The 15274-nt window shown below is 26.3% G+C and overlaps 1 protein-coding gene across 1 annotated transcript; it reads left to right on the top strand.

Annotated features, from left to right (window-relative positions):
* Positions 1 to 5519: 5519 nt before the first annotated feature.
* Positions 5520 to 10035, top strand: LOC135927868 (uncharacterized). Its single transcript, XM_065464098.1, has 6 exons — positions 5520 to 5694; positions 5743 to 5937; positions 8245 to 8310; positions 8499 to 8540; positions 8599 to 8715; positions 8993 to 10035. Exons 1-6 carry the CDS (start codon positions 5520 to 5522, stop codon positions 10033 to 10035), a joined length of 1638 nt encoding a protein of 545 aa, XP_065320170.1.
* The last annotated feature ends 5239 nt before the right edge of the window (positions 10036 to 15274 follow it).

The raw sequence follows: 15274 nt of genomic DNA, 5'->3' as shown, positions 1-15274 counted from the left end.
TCCATTGAATCAGGAAGATTATAATGTAAGATAAATGGTTTAATGATATCATTATTTAAAAAAGGGGGGGGAGGAGGGATGTAAAGCATTTATAGCTATTAAAATATCTGTGTTTTCTTGGCAAAATCTCTTTTTTAATTCATCAAAATTGGATAAAAGACATGACACTTATAAAAAGTTTCTGTTTGATCAGAATGATTAGAAGAAACAATATCATCTATTTGAATATGATTATTCAAAATGGTAGAAGGTATATTTGCTCTTTTATTTGTTATTTTTATATTATATAAATTGCAAAATTTATTTACTTCGGTAAATAATGAAGAAAAATACGAATTATTTCTTAAATTTGACAAAGAACTGATAAGAGACTCAATAAGAGCCAGTGCTGTTGATATGTCCGAATCTGATTTTTGCAAAAAAAATAGAAATATTGGAACACATAGATAATAATTTTTGGAATATAAACATAATTGTATCATATTGTAAAAGAATATATAAAATTCCCTTTGCTTTCACCACATCACCATGGTCCATATTTTCTAGATAAGAAATAATTGCAGGGAAAGTCATTTTTACTGCCTCTATAGTTCTAATATGGGATCCCCAACGTGTAGAACTCAAGGCATCAATATTTTTGGATTTTAACCCTAATCATAATTGCAAATCAAGAAATTTATTGTGATGGATAACAGATATTGAGAAAAAAGCATGAATACCTTCTAATACATTAAAAAATTTTATAGATTGAGGTACTGATTTGCAGGCAGAAATCAGTACAAGGTTGAGTTTATGTGCATAGCAGTGCACATATATAGCCATTTTGTGATTTTGGCGATATCTTTCCTGGACTCCTGAAAGATGCCCTTTCATAACACTTGCACCATCACATGCTTGAGCAACGCAAATTGCATTTATGGAATTGTTGTTTAAGGTTTAAGCAAACTATTCTAAATTTATTTAGCATTATTATTAAAATATAGTTTATTATTAAGTTAGGATAAACAAATAAATATATAATTATCAAATTATGAAAGAATGATTGAGTAAACAATTCAATAAATTTATTTAGCATTTTTATTAAAATATAGTTTAATATTAAGTTAGGATGAACAAATAAATATATAATTATCAAATTATGAAATTGAGTAAACAATTTAGCCAATATTATCTTTATTAATGTAAAAAGAATAATAGTGTATGATTTTTTAAGATATTGACTTTTTATATAGAAAATATTTACTATGTTTTATTTAGCTAATATTTTGACATCACCTCATGTGATTATAATAGAAAAATTTTAAAAAAAATTTCCATTTCTAGTGTCCTGCTCCTGAAAGGTGAAAATATATTGTAAAGCAATTTTTGCTTAACTTGAAAACTAAAGAAATCAATATTGTTTAATACTCTGGTGAAAAATGACTTAAATAGAAATTCTATAGAAATTAGGCAAATTTGGGAGGAAATAGGAAAAACATATAACTTCAATTATGATCAAGTGAAAAAGAAATCTTCCATTAAAATAGATAATTAACTAATAAATTTTTATTTTTTAAAACTTAAATGTCCAAAGTGTTTTGTTATTAATTTGTGAAAATTTTAAGGATTTTTTCAAAACATTTTGGACACAGACTTATATATAAATTTATTTACCTATTTTCTTTCTTTTAACATTTTTGTTTTCAATATTTATATCTTTTAAAACTACAATTAATCGTCTTTCAACTAAATCAAAGTTTGAATTTTAAAAACTGTATAAAATATACTTTGTTCATCACCAGCTTTATTATTGAATCCCCTTCTTTGGTCCTCAAGATTATTGCTACTTTTATCTTTAGTTTTTTTCATAAAGTCTTTATTGCTTAAATTTTTAAATCGCAAAGTCATTTTATTTAAATAGTGATTTTAAACTCGGCTTACAATATTAAATTTGTTAATTTTCAGTTAATAAATCTTTATATTTATTTAATTCGGGTTGTATAATAATTTAATTAATAAAAATCAATTAAACTTCAACTGTTAATGCTAAATTGAAATTTAAACATTATGCATGGTATTGATATTTTATTTTTAACAAATAATTTGATTGCAAGCTAATAGGGTGATATAATTTGTATGTATTAATCTAATCTAATAAAATTTAGATAGTCTTATTAATTTTTAAATAATAAAATTAAATCTATATATTACTTAATAGAATTATAATAAACAGGGGACAATCAAAAAAAGTTCAATTTAATTTAAGGGGATATTAAGGAACCATTAAAAAAAAATTTTTTTTGCTTCAGGGGCTATTCAAATTTTTCAGGGGGCTTGAGCACCTGCGCGACCCCCCCCCCCCAGTGACGCCACTGCAATAGATACCGTAAGTTTTCTTAAATTAAACGGGCCCTGGCAGTAGGGTAAATTACTGTCAATTTAGTGGATTTTGCTTATTCATGAGAGATATCATAAGTCCTCTTAAATTAAACGGGCCCTGACAGTAGGGTAAACTACTTCCAAACAGTGAATGCAAATTCACTGCATTGGAGACGCCCACTATGGGGTAGTGGAGTGCCCACTTAATTGTGGGATGTCTCCACAGTGTATGATATGATATATATGTTACAAAATTCTCTATAATTTTCAAAAGTAAGATGAGTATTTCTATTATTTTAGCAATATATTATAATCTCTTAAAGTTTTCTGATTATCCACAAATATAGAATATATTTTGTTGATATGACCCAGCGAATAGGCGTAGCCGGGGGGAGGCAAGGGGAAATTCCCCCCCCCCCTTCAGAAATTTATCATTTTTTGTAAATATCATTTTTAGCTAATAAAAAATATCCCCCTTAGTCCTCCCCCCACTCCCTGACCCTCAAATATGTATGCATATATTTTAAATAATAATTTAAAAGAAAGAATGTAAAGGTTGATATTTTTTTATAAAACTATTCATCATAATTTATAGATTTTTGGGAAAATAAATTTAGAAATATATATAAAATGAACCAAAAATGTTTTTTAATAAATGGAATATAAGCCAAAGTCTTAAGACAGAAGTGAAATGTATTATAATTATTAATAATAGATCCATAAAATTACTAAATAATATAATATATCAAATATAATTTTTTATAAAGTGAGTAATTTTAATTTATTAAATCTTAATAAAAGTAAAATATAATTTTAAAACTATTGATAAAATCAAATCATAAATTAAAAAAATATTAAAGCACAATACAAACAGTGGAATATGTCGTAGATTTATAGTATATCTAATTATCAAATGACAATCAAGTAATTTTTACCAATATAGCGAAATATATATTTTACAGAAAACTATAAAATATTGGGACATCAGAAAATATCTTTTAAAGACATTGTGGAATGAATAATATGAAGATTTAATTTAAATATTATTTTTACTTAAAATAAATAGATGGCGTTAAATAATTGGATGCAAATTATTGCTCTATTTAATAACAAGAGCATTGATTAGTAAAATTTGTTAAATTATTATCTGTAATATATTCTCTAACTGTCAAATATGTCTGTAAAAGTGGAATTTTACCTAGTATTTTATAACTAATTCTATAGAGAGTAAAATCAACTATATGTCTACTTACTTTTTATAAATAAATTTCTTATAATTGTTTGGAATAAATTATTACCATGCTTTTATATTAAGGTATATACAATACAAGTAATTTATTATATTTTTATTTTATATAAACTAATAAAAATATTTTTTTAATTCCCCCCCCCCCCCCTTATGAAAATCCTGGCTACGCCTATGCAACCGTGAAACATGTAGAAAGGCATAAAGGCAGGAAAACAGAAGAAAATAAACAGTTGGTGAGATATGGAAGCCATGGCGAACGACAAAATTTACAATCTAATTACGATAACAGACAACGATGGATAACAAGAGGCCATGACTTTTAAAGAAATAATTACAACCATAGATATCAAGGAAATAATTACAACCCTAGATATCAGAATTATAACGCGAATTATTACAACAACGTCAGAGCAAACTATCCAGGATCGTACAATAATTCCTCGAGATTTGATAATAGAGCTAGTTATAATAACAATAACTATAATAATTATAGGTTTAATAATGATTATAATTACAGATATAACAGACATTAAACGATTCAAGATTTATTCATAGACATAACGATAATCATAATATTGGAAATCAAGGAAGAAATCTAGTATGCAATTGTAAATATATAACAACGATAATAATCAATCACGATATACAAATAAAGTAAACACTGTAAATATAGAAAAGATAAAAGAAGACGATAATGACAAACTAGAAAGAAAAGAATATAATTTAGACAATTTAGACATAAACAATATGGATACCGATAATAATTACACAGCTAACGATGCATATAAGGTTACAGTATATTTGAACGACATGCCTATTTTGATGCAGATTGACACCGGCTCAAGGTATAGTATCCTACCGATCCATATCGCGAAAAGGATGATTAAAAATCTTAAATAAATCAGATATTAAATTAACTGGATATGATGGAAACACAATAAATGTATTAGGAACTACCAAAGTCAAGGAAAAATTCGAGGACAAAAGTCAAATCTTAGCTGCTTATGTAGTCCAGAGTAATAAGATTGCACTGTTAGGAAGGACCTGGATAACAGTTTTTGGGAATATATTAAATAAATTTGTGAATATGGTCGAGGATGATTATGATAATACTATATAAGAATTAATTAAGCAATGTAATTTTAAACTTAACAAAAAATCAATGCTTCACAGCTATGTCAAATTACGTTTAAAACACGATGCCACACCGAAAATCATACCGCCAAGGCGTATACCATATTCTAGAATTGATTTGATAACAAAAGAACTTCAAAAGTGGATAAACGATAAAATTATTGAACCTGTTGAAGATGTTCGATAATCTAGTCCTCTCACTCTCGTTTATAAGAGCGATGGCTCACTTCGACTCTGTGCCGACTTCAAAAATACTATCAACCCTGCTTTACAAGATAACACCCTATACCACGCATTAATGACTTAATCGCAAAATTATCTAAAGGTAAGAAATATACCGAGATAGATTTTAATAAAGCGTTTATCCAAATAACTATATACAAAGAATCAAGAGATTTTCTTACAATATCGACACATAAGGACTATTATAGGTTTACGAGATTGCCGTTTGGTTTAAAAACTTCGTCGGCAATATTCCAACAAACTATGAATAACATTTTCGGAGAATTAAAAAATGTTATATTCTACATTGACGACTTGTTAATTACAGATGATAACGATGAGATACATTTGGAGAACATTAAAAAAGTATTTGAAAAGATCATCAAGTATGGCCCCCATTTTCGACAAAAGTTTATTCCTGCAAGATAAAATACGCTTTTAGGGACTTACCAATAAATTTTAAAAGAATAGTTCAACTAGTTTTGATATCGAATTAATGGAGGTAATTAATAATATAAAGAATCACGAACAGATAAAGAATAAAATATATAAAAATATGGAAATGGAAATGAGCTTAATTAAAGATTGTCTTTTTAAAGAGAATAGGATCATTAAGGAATTACACAAAGGGCATCTTGGTGCAGGGAAAACGAAATTGTTGGCAAGAGATTATTTGTGGTGGCCTACTCTAAACGCTGAAATAGATCAGGAGGTGAGAAACTGTGATACGTGTAATAAATATGCGGACAATCCTCATAATGTACAAAATCCATAAACAGCTGTAAAAGTGTTCGAACGCGTGCACATCGACTTTGCACAGTTTGAAGGTAGCAATTTCTTGGTATGTGTTGACACACTTAGCAAGTTTCCTATCATTAGAAGAATGAGAGATATAACTACGATGTCTACAATCAAAAAAATATTAAAGATAATCAGTATGTTTGGTATACCCAATATGATAATCAGTGATAATGGTACGAATTTTAGAGTAGCACACCTCTTGATGAAACGACACATTTGAAAACAAATACTGAAAATGCAATACCTTTTACTGTAAGTTTTAGAAGAAATGATGATCAAAATTAGGAATACAAGAACAGAGTCTTGTTAGTCAAAGACCAAGCAGGAATATAATTTTGCCCAAAAAATTCGATAATTTTATAATGAAATAAAGATTAAAATATATAATAAAATATTTTTTTTTAAATAAACTTTCAATAGCAAATATCAAGAAACGTTGACTGCACGTTAAGATTCACAGTAAGAAAAACCTGAATGGAGATCGTTTTTTTTAACGGGTGGAATGTTGATATGACCGATTAATACTAACCTTTAAATTATTTTTTTTTATGTTTATATAAATTGATTTTTTTTATAAATTGTGAAGATTGATTTTTTTTATATAAATTATTATATTAATATGTAAATTGTTATATAAGCATGATATTTTAGTTTTAAAAATTTTAAAATAAATGAAATAAAATTAAACTCATAACTTTGATTTATTCTAAATTAAATAAAATTGAACTCGTAACATTCAAATATTCTTAGAAAACTTTATATTTATATTGATGTGCCAAGAAGATATTAAATTTTTAACATTTAATACATTCTAATAATTAGCTAATAATTTAACTAAATAAAATAATCAAATGAATCGTAACCACAACTGATAATTTTATCAAGTTCTTCAATTAAATTTTATTAGTAATCTTTAAAATAATAGACTCAAGATTTACATATTTAAATGCTGCACTGTCACCAAACAATACTACATCATACCAGAGATTATCCAAAGAGACATATAGATTCCCCACAATACCACCCATCATACAAAATCACCAAAATTACAACTTACAAAATATTCCATACCAAATATGCCACCAAATAATGTCCACTGCTTATATATAATTGCCAATACCCCTTATCACCCTGATTCCTTTTACTCAATCAAGATAATAATGATGAGAATACTTCTTTCAATCATATAAAGTTTTAATAATTTATCTACTTGATTAATATTATTATTTAAAAATTTTTTTTATTTATAAACATTCCTCAACCATCTAATCCCCAATTATTTAATAAAGAATCTCATCTGTTTACAAAATCACTTATTATATTTTTTATTTATATTTATTATTCTTTTCAAGAATATTAGCTTTTATAGTTTTATCAAATTCACTTGATATTTCAATAGAAATTTTGTTATACACATGTTGTTCATTTATGGAATCTTTATTATTAAATAATAAATTACATTAATTTTATTTATATAATCTTTTATGATTCCAATCTTAATAATAAATATCACAGATGCAATTTATTGTAGTTGCTGGTACTTTCAATTTTAGGTAATATAGTGGCCTTAATAATTACTCATAAATTTATAAAAAAATAGACCTGTATAGATAAAATTAAATTTACAAATTTTGTTACAAATAATAGAAATAAATGCTATTAATTTTTTTTTTATTTAAATTATTAATTTTATTACAAAGGAAGAATTAAAGAGAAAATATAAAAGCAGAATCAAAAAATAATGTTGAGAAAAAGAGATTTTATAAAAAAAAATTTCTTTTCATTAAAAGTAATTTTGGATTATGTTTCCTAGATGAAATAAGTTTATAAACCATCTTAAAAGATGGGTAGATAGCTCACCTTAATTTTTATTTTCTTATCATTTTTTGGTTTTAATTATTTCATCTTAATTATAAATGATAAATAAAAAACATCTTTATTATTTTTTTCAATATTTAATGTAATAATATCATTCTTTGCCTGAGTATAAATTATATTATATAAATCATTTATTCAGGGCCGTAGCCACGGGGGGGCCCCGGGCCCCAAACCTGGCCCCCAGAAAAAATCTTTGGCCCCCAAAAGTGGCCCCCAAAAAATTTTCTGCCCCCCCCCAAATTTGAAATTTTTTTTTAGAATTGATTATTTTTATATTTTTAATATAAATTTTAAATATTTATTCAAAAATATTCAAAAAACATGTCTATTTAGAATTGATTATTTTTATATTTTTAAAATAAATTTTGAATATTTATTCTACAAACATATCTAGTTTGTAAAAATTTTTTTTATCCAATATTAAATTATCATTCATTCATTTTTTTTCATCTGTTTTTGTTGTGTATCACATTCTCTATAGGTATCACATTAATATTATAATATATAACCAGTTATTTTATTTTAGAGCGTTTATTTTAAAATTATGAAGAAACAATCAATTATAAACTCTTATTTTAAGTTAAAGTTAAACAAATGTCAAGCAACATCACCTCTACAAACTACTAGTAATACTACATCAGAAATTTCAGAAACTGATTCTTCTCAAAGTTAGTATAAATTTATATTATTATTTCATGACTTATATGATATTGATATATGGCAATATTTGTATATTATTATTTAATATAATATATATATTTTATATAAGATAAGAGAAAGACATTTAATATTAATATTATCATTTTTGTATAATAATTTTAATTATTAAAATAAATATATTTACTCATATTTCAAGATATGAATGAAGCTAATCTAGAAAATCAAGAGGAGGAAGATGGTAAATAGTTTAAAATTTAACCCAAATTTTTCTATTTATATATTTTTGACATGAATAGGAGTAGGAGATTATGGTGTTTCATTATTACATTTTGATTTTAAAACAAATAAAGACGAAGAAGAGACTCAATCATCTTCATCTAGCTGCTCAGTCTCTCATTGTCAAGAAGCAACTAGTAATTGATTTATAAATATAAAAATATTATATATTTTTGTTAATCTTTAAAGATATAATGTTTATGACTTTTTTCTAGTTTTTAATACTGAAATTTTACTGATCAACTTTACTGATAATCTTCATCAGGGTTGGGCACTACAGTAACTTGTATCTTAAATACAAGATAAATTTTGTGTTTGTTCATTTTCAGCATGCCCTTCCTTCGCCCATCCTGATGACCATTATTATTTATGACCCTTTCCCTCATTACAATTTATTAATTATAATATTTTTAGTGTCAAAAAAGTCCTCTAATGGTTCAATTCAAATCCCTGGTGACCTTGGCCAGAATAAACCAAATCAAATCAAATTAAACAATTACGCGAAAAAAGATATCCATGGAAGGCAAAGATCATTTCAAAAATCATGGTATAGAGGCCGAGACTGGTTGGAGTATAGTGTAGAAGCTGACGCTGCCTTTTGTTTTCCATGTAGGAAATACTTGTGTAATCTAAGTGATGAATTTGGACAAACGGGATTCAGAAATTGGAAAAATGCGTTAGCTGCCAAGAAGGGACTGCTTAAACACGAGAGCTCAAAAGCTCATTTAAATTCAATTACAATATGGCATGATAAAAATCAAAATATAAACAATGGTACAGAAATAACTAAAATGTTGGGAGGTGATCAAATTAATCGTAATCAATATTATATTAAATCAATATTTGATTTGATGCTGTTTCTTAGCATACAAGAGCTACCTTTCCGTGGGACTGGTTCAACAAATATTACGGATGCTGCAAAAGATGAAAACATAATTTATTCTTCTGGACTATTTATAGCAATGTTTTCCTACACCATCCAAAAAGACCCTGAATTAAATAAAATTATGAAATTTATACCCCAAAATGCCCAGTATACATCACCACAGATTCAAAACGAAGTAATATCCATTATGGCAGATATGGTGCTTGAACATATTTCAGACAAATATAATAAAAGCGAGATGCCTTTTTTTTGTCTTAAGGCCGATGAGACAAAAGATGCTTTAGGTTGTGAAAATCTGAGCATAATAATTCGCTATATTTTTTCTGGAGAAATCCAAGAAAATTTAATAGGAATCATTAATTTAGAGTGTCTTTCTGCTGAAAGCATTACAGATTGCATTTTAAAGCAACTTAATGATCTAAATATTAATTCAGCTAATATAATAAGCCAGTCATATGATGGTGCAAACGTTATGTCTGGCCGAAATGGAGGAGTGCAAACACTTCTTCAAAAAAAATTAATAAAATTGTTCCTTTTATACATTGCTACAACCACAAGTTGCATCTTGTAAAATTGGTATAATAATATTGTTATTATTTCTAATTTTTTTAATTTATCAAATGCATTGTATAATTTTTTCAGGCGTTTTAACGTATCCTGTAAATATACAGGCCACACCCTTAAGAGACTTTTAGACCAGAGATGGACTGGTCATTTAGAAACATATAGCATTATTTATGAGAATTTTGAGGCTATTGGTGAAGTATTATTTTACTTTTCTAATAGAACTCTTAATTCCGAGGTTTCAATTCATTAATCAGCGAAGCCTTTGGTCTTTTATCTCAATGTATTAATATAAATTACATTATATTAGCCATCATAATTTATGAGATATACAATAGATCCACTAAATAAGTATCTACAATCAGTAGATACTAATTTAGTGGATGCTAAAAATTGTATTGATTCTACTATCAATATATTAAAAAATAAAAGAAGTGATAATTCTTTTGCTTTGATTATGATTAAGGCTGAAAAACTTTTATCAAAATTTAATCTCACTCCCCAAAAATTATCACGGGTACGTAAAACGCCTAAAAATTTCCAAGATTTTTTAGTTGATAGCAAACTAGAATTGAAATTATAGATAACTTTGTGGATCGTTTTTTAGACCGATTTACAGAAGATGATTTTAATCTTTTTTCATCTTTTAATACATTGTTCCCCCTTGACCCTGATTATTTTTTATCAGATAAAATGGCCCCATTAAAATCCTGTTAAACTTAAATATGGAAACACTGCATCATGAAATGAAGATAGCAAAAGGATTGCTAGCTTCGGAAGCTAAAGAAAATCATAATTTTGAAAACATCTTACATATTATGTATAAAAAAAATATAATCATGCATTTAAAGAATTATATAAATGCTACTCAGCAGCGATAATCATTGGGATATCAACGGCTTCTTGTGAGGCCTCGTTCTCTTAAAGAGAGTTTTATCGAGCAGTAGAGAGTCTATGAAGGATAAACGTAAACAAAATTTAGTATTAATGGCGTATGAAAAAAGAATAACGCAGAATTTATCTTTTAGTTCATTTATATTAAAATTTAAAAATAAAAATCGCCGTATTCTATTATAGTAATATTTTGTTTTGTATATGCATGTTTTGTATATTCATATTATAGTATTATAGTATTATTTTGTTATTAAATTTTTAATAAAAATAGGAAAAAATTTCTATGAATGCGTAATTATTTGTTTGATTTTAAAAAAATAGTGCCCCCCCCCCCCCAAGTAAGCACTTGGCCCCCCTAAGTGAAAATTCCTGGCTACTGCCCTGCATTTATTTAAAGTAATACAATGTATAAATGAGTATGCCTTGAAAAACAAAAGATATTTTTAACATGTGATGATTCACTTTCATATTATTTTTGATTAAAATTTTCATCCTTTTTGATTAGATCATCACCATTTACATTTGCATAGATAATAAATATCATAATTTTTTATATGCCTAATATTTGGCCCATTCCTTATACAATATAATTTTAAAAATATAAGAGAAGATATAAATATCATCTTACATGACTTATTGATTATTAAATTGTATTGCTTTTGTAAGATTGATTTTTTGCATACCAGTAATGCTGGAAGGAAAATTGTAGAAGCAATGAACAATATGTAATGCATGATTAGGACTTATTAGTTCTTTTCTGTCAATAAATAAAAATTAGTTATAAGCGAAAAAAAATTACGGCAAGTCTTAGGCTGAATCTTTAGTATAGAATTTTAAATTATCAAAAATCAATTTGGTCTGAATACATTAAGGTTTCCCATTTACCGATTCGAGATATTTTTGAATCTTATGATCCTATTTTCTTTATAGATGCTATTTTTTCTTTTCAATTTTTTAAAATAAATATAGAAGTAATTTAAAAATCATTAAATTATCATTATTAAAAATCCTAACATCTTTTAAAATATGATAATGTGGTTGTAGCTTCGATACTTCTATATTTAATAGCGAAAAAGGTAGTCAAATAGACTTGTGGCATATCTATGCTTAAAATTTGTTAAAATGAAGGTTCAACAGAGCTACGCTGGGTATTCCTCATTTTCATTTAACTATATTAAATTAAGTTGGGTGAAAAAATAAAAATAAGGAGCCCTCTACACATTTTTGGGCAAGCAGCAAGCACTTATAAGCACAACAGTCCGAGAACTGTTACTGAAATGTCCATATGCTAAGAAAAGAAGAGTTGGACAAAACAAAAACCTATACCTCAGTGTAATTTAATTAATTTAAGGGTGGGAGATGGCTGATTTTAAGTTAATCCATAAAAAAGAGAGAGATAAAATAAAAATTTAAATTTTTTTATATAGATTAGTAGTTTAAAGTAGCCTGGTCTTACAAGCCCCACCAGCACTGAATTGACTAATCTCGTTTAAAATAATATCTAGATACCATATTATTAAAACATTCTTAAATTATAAAATATATTTTAAAAGTATATTAATATTTGTTAAATTAAAAATAAATTAGCATCTTCTATTGCAAATGTTTTCCAAATTTGACAACGATTTTATATCTTAACAATTAATTATATCAAAATATTTTATGTGTATAATATGCACACTACTAAAATCTATATTGGGATATAATTCAATTATCCTTATGTCTTAAATTTAAAAATGTGATTAAACGATTTGACATGCTCCACGGTTCAACTAGCATCTCCCCTAACTGTTCAAACCTAAAAAAATATGTCTAAAATATATTTTGATTTAAATTCTATTATATATTATTTTCTAGAAGACGCATTCTTCAAGAGTGAAAGGGGTATGCATAGAAAGCTTTAAAATAAAAAAGTTACAGGTTAGCAATTATCAATCAACACTTCCAAATGCTAAAGCAAATTACACATCAAATTCAAAATCGATTAAACAAGTCGAATTGGATGGACAATCTTTTCATTGATTAACTTTTACAATTACAGTAGTAGAAAGTTCATATTTCAATAATTTAACGAATAAAAAAAATAATGTGTTGAACTTAGGTACTTTAGTAATAAAATAGGAAATGTTTTAAAAAATGATGGGTACAAATATTACTAATTTATTTACTATTTCCACAACTCTTTGCAATAAAATATAATGCCCCACTTTATCTTCAATACCTAATGAGACGTGTGTTCAATGCATAGCAAAGGGGATGCTGAAATATAAATTGAGCAGGGATCAAAACCAAATCTGAACCGAACCTTTAACCCTTATCGTTTATTTATAGAACCTAAATCGAACCTGAACCGTTAAGTTTTGTCAACCAAACCTGAACCGAGACCCAAACTCAAATAGATTTTGATCGATAGCATCCGTTAGTATTTTCAGATACTATTATTACTATTCCAGGCTAACTACTTAGATTAGCATATTTAAGTGTTCCCAGCATGGAATTTATTACTTCCCTTTATAAATCTAATTTGACAGAAGAAAATATTGAAAATATTTTAATTGTATATGGCTCAATATTATTTTTTTGGGAATAGGGACAAAATTTTAAAAGAGTGGTTCAATTTACATTATTCTAATAAAGTTGTATGTGAAAAAATTTGAACCGCTTTTTAAAGGTTCAAACCGAACTGATATTATTTCTTACGAATCAAACCTAACTGGGCCTAAACCTAATGTATATTCGTTGAGGTTCGGATCACTATTTTGAGAAACAAGACTTTTAAAAATTATGATAATTGTTAAAAAAAATGAAAATATATATAGTATTTTAATTCATATGCATTTTTTTTACAAAAATAGGAAAAGCAAAGAAGCAAAGATTATAAAAAATTATATTTATAAAAGGTTAATTTAATCGTTATATTTTATTTTATTTTTTAAATAGTTTTTTTAAAATTTTATATAATATAGTTTTCAGATGATAAAATTATTCATTTAATTTTGGGGAAATTATAGATTTCTAAAAAGTTACATATGCAGATATAACTCATATAATGCATTTCAAATTTTTTACACATTCTCAAATAAAAAAACTATAGCTTTATATGCATTTTATAATTAGACATTTTTGGTATAAAAACCCCCTTCGAGTTTAATACTTTAAATAAAAGTGTAATACTTGCTACTACAAGCTCATTAGTTTCCCACTAATGAAAAATGTAATTATTATTTAACACTAGTTATTATAAACAATAAAAAATTTTAATGCATTAATTTTTTAAATAATTTCTTTAATTTAAGTTTTTCAGAATAAAATTATAACTATATAATAAAAAAAGCGATTTTATGTCATAAGTGAAATCCCGCTAAAGGCAGGTAAAAGGTTGGCCTAAGGTTTACCAACATCATCCCCCCCCCCCCCCCCCCATACGAAAAATTTGACTGCGCCTTGGATTAAAATTCATAAATCATTTGATTCCATTGAGTTTTAACAAATTAATATAATATAATTATGTCATAAATGGTAATTTTCAAATCATATGTTATTTGATAGGTCAAAATATGGTTTCAAAATAGGCGAGCAAAAGCTAAAAGAATTCAAGAATCAGATTTGGGAAAAAATTAAATTGGCTGTCGCATCTGCGGCTTTAAAGGCAGCGGGCTGTTTTGATAAGGGCGTAAATGATAGTTTACAGAATAGTTATCAAGATACATTTTTATAAAATTGTTCGAATATTCTTGACACTTCACCTTTATTGACCGATATTAAAGAAAATGCATTAACTAATAACGATATATCATTTGTCACCACTAACTCGATGAAACTGAATAAAATTGAAGAAAAAAGTAATACTTGTGAATCATTAATTAAAAAAAAATCAATTACAAAGGTTAATATAATAATAAGTTGAAATACGAAAATATTAAAATTACCGAGAATCAACTAAACGAATTTGATTTCGAAAATAACTTGAATTTAACTAAATATAGTCATTTTAAAGCATATGATCAGGATAGTTTAATAGAAGGCAACGATCCCCCACCAGATTTAAATCTTAATATTAACTACAATGGATCTATTTTTCAAAACCTCACCAATGTCTCTTCTGTAAAACCTTCTAATCTATACTACTGGCAAAATATTCAGTCCTCTTTCGTACCTTTTCCTTTTGTGCAGCATTCAAATTTAATGTATCCTAATTTTTATATTAATTAATTAGATGTATTCATAACTATGATTACCTGTGATATCTATATTTATCTTATTATCTCTCAGCAGTGTTTGTTTGAGTCATATTTTTTTATAAAATAAAAAACAAATTATTATAGCCTTAAATAACGTGTTTAGAAGATGAA

Source organism: Gordionus sp. m RMFG-2023, chromosome 1, assembly GCF_954871325.1.
Source record: "Gordionus sp. m RMFG-2023 chromosome 1, tfGorSpeb1-WG-v2, whole genome shotgun sequence".
NCBI classification, from domain to species: domain Eukaryota; kingdom Metazoa; phylum Nematomorpha; class Gordioida; order Chordodea; family Parachordodidae; genus Gordionus; species Gordionus sp. m RMFG-2023.
The sequence above is the reverse complement of the archived record's forward strand: the minus strand, read 5'-3'. Positions and strand labels throughout refer to the sequence as shown.

Coding starts and splice junctions, on each gene's coding strand:
- LOC135927868 (XM_065464098.1), top strand. CDS start 5,520: ATGGAAATGGAAATGAGCTTAATTAAAGATTGTCTTTTTAAAGAGAAT. Junction 5,938..8,244: donor TATGATAATCAGTGATAATG/GTACGAATTTTA, acceptor ACAAATGTCAAG/CAACATCACCTCTACAAACT. Junction 8,716..8,992: donor TCATTGTCAAGAAGCAACTA/GTAATTGATTTA, acceptor TAATATTTTTAG/TGTCAAAAAAGTCCTCTAAT.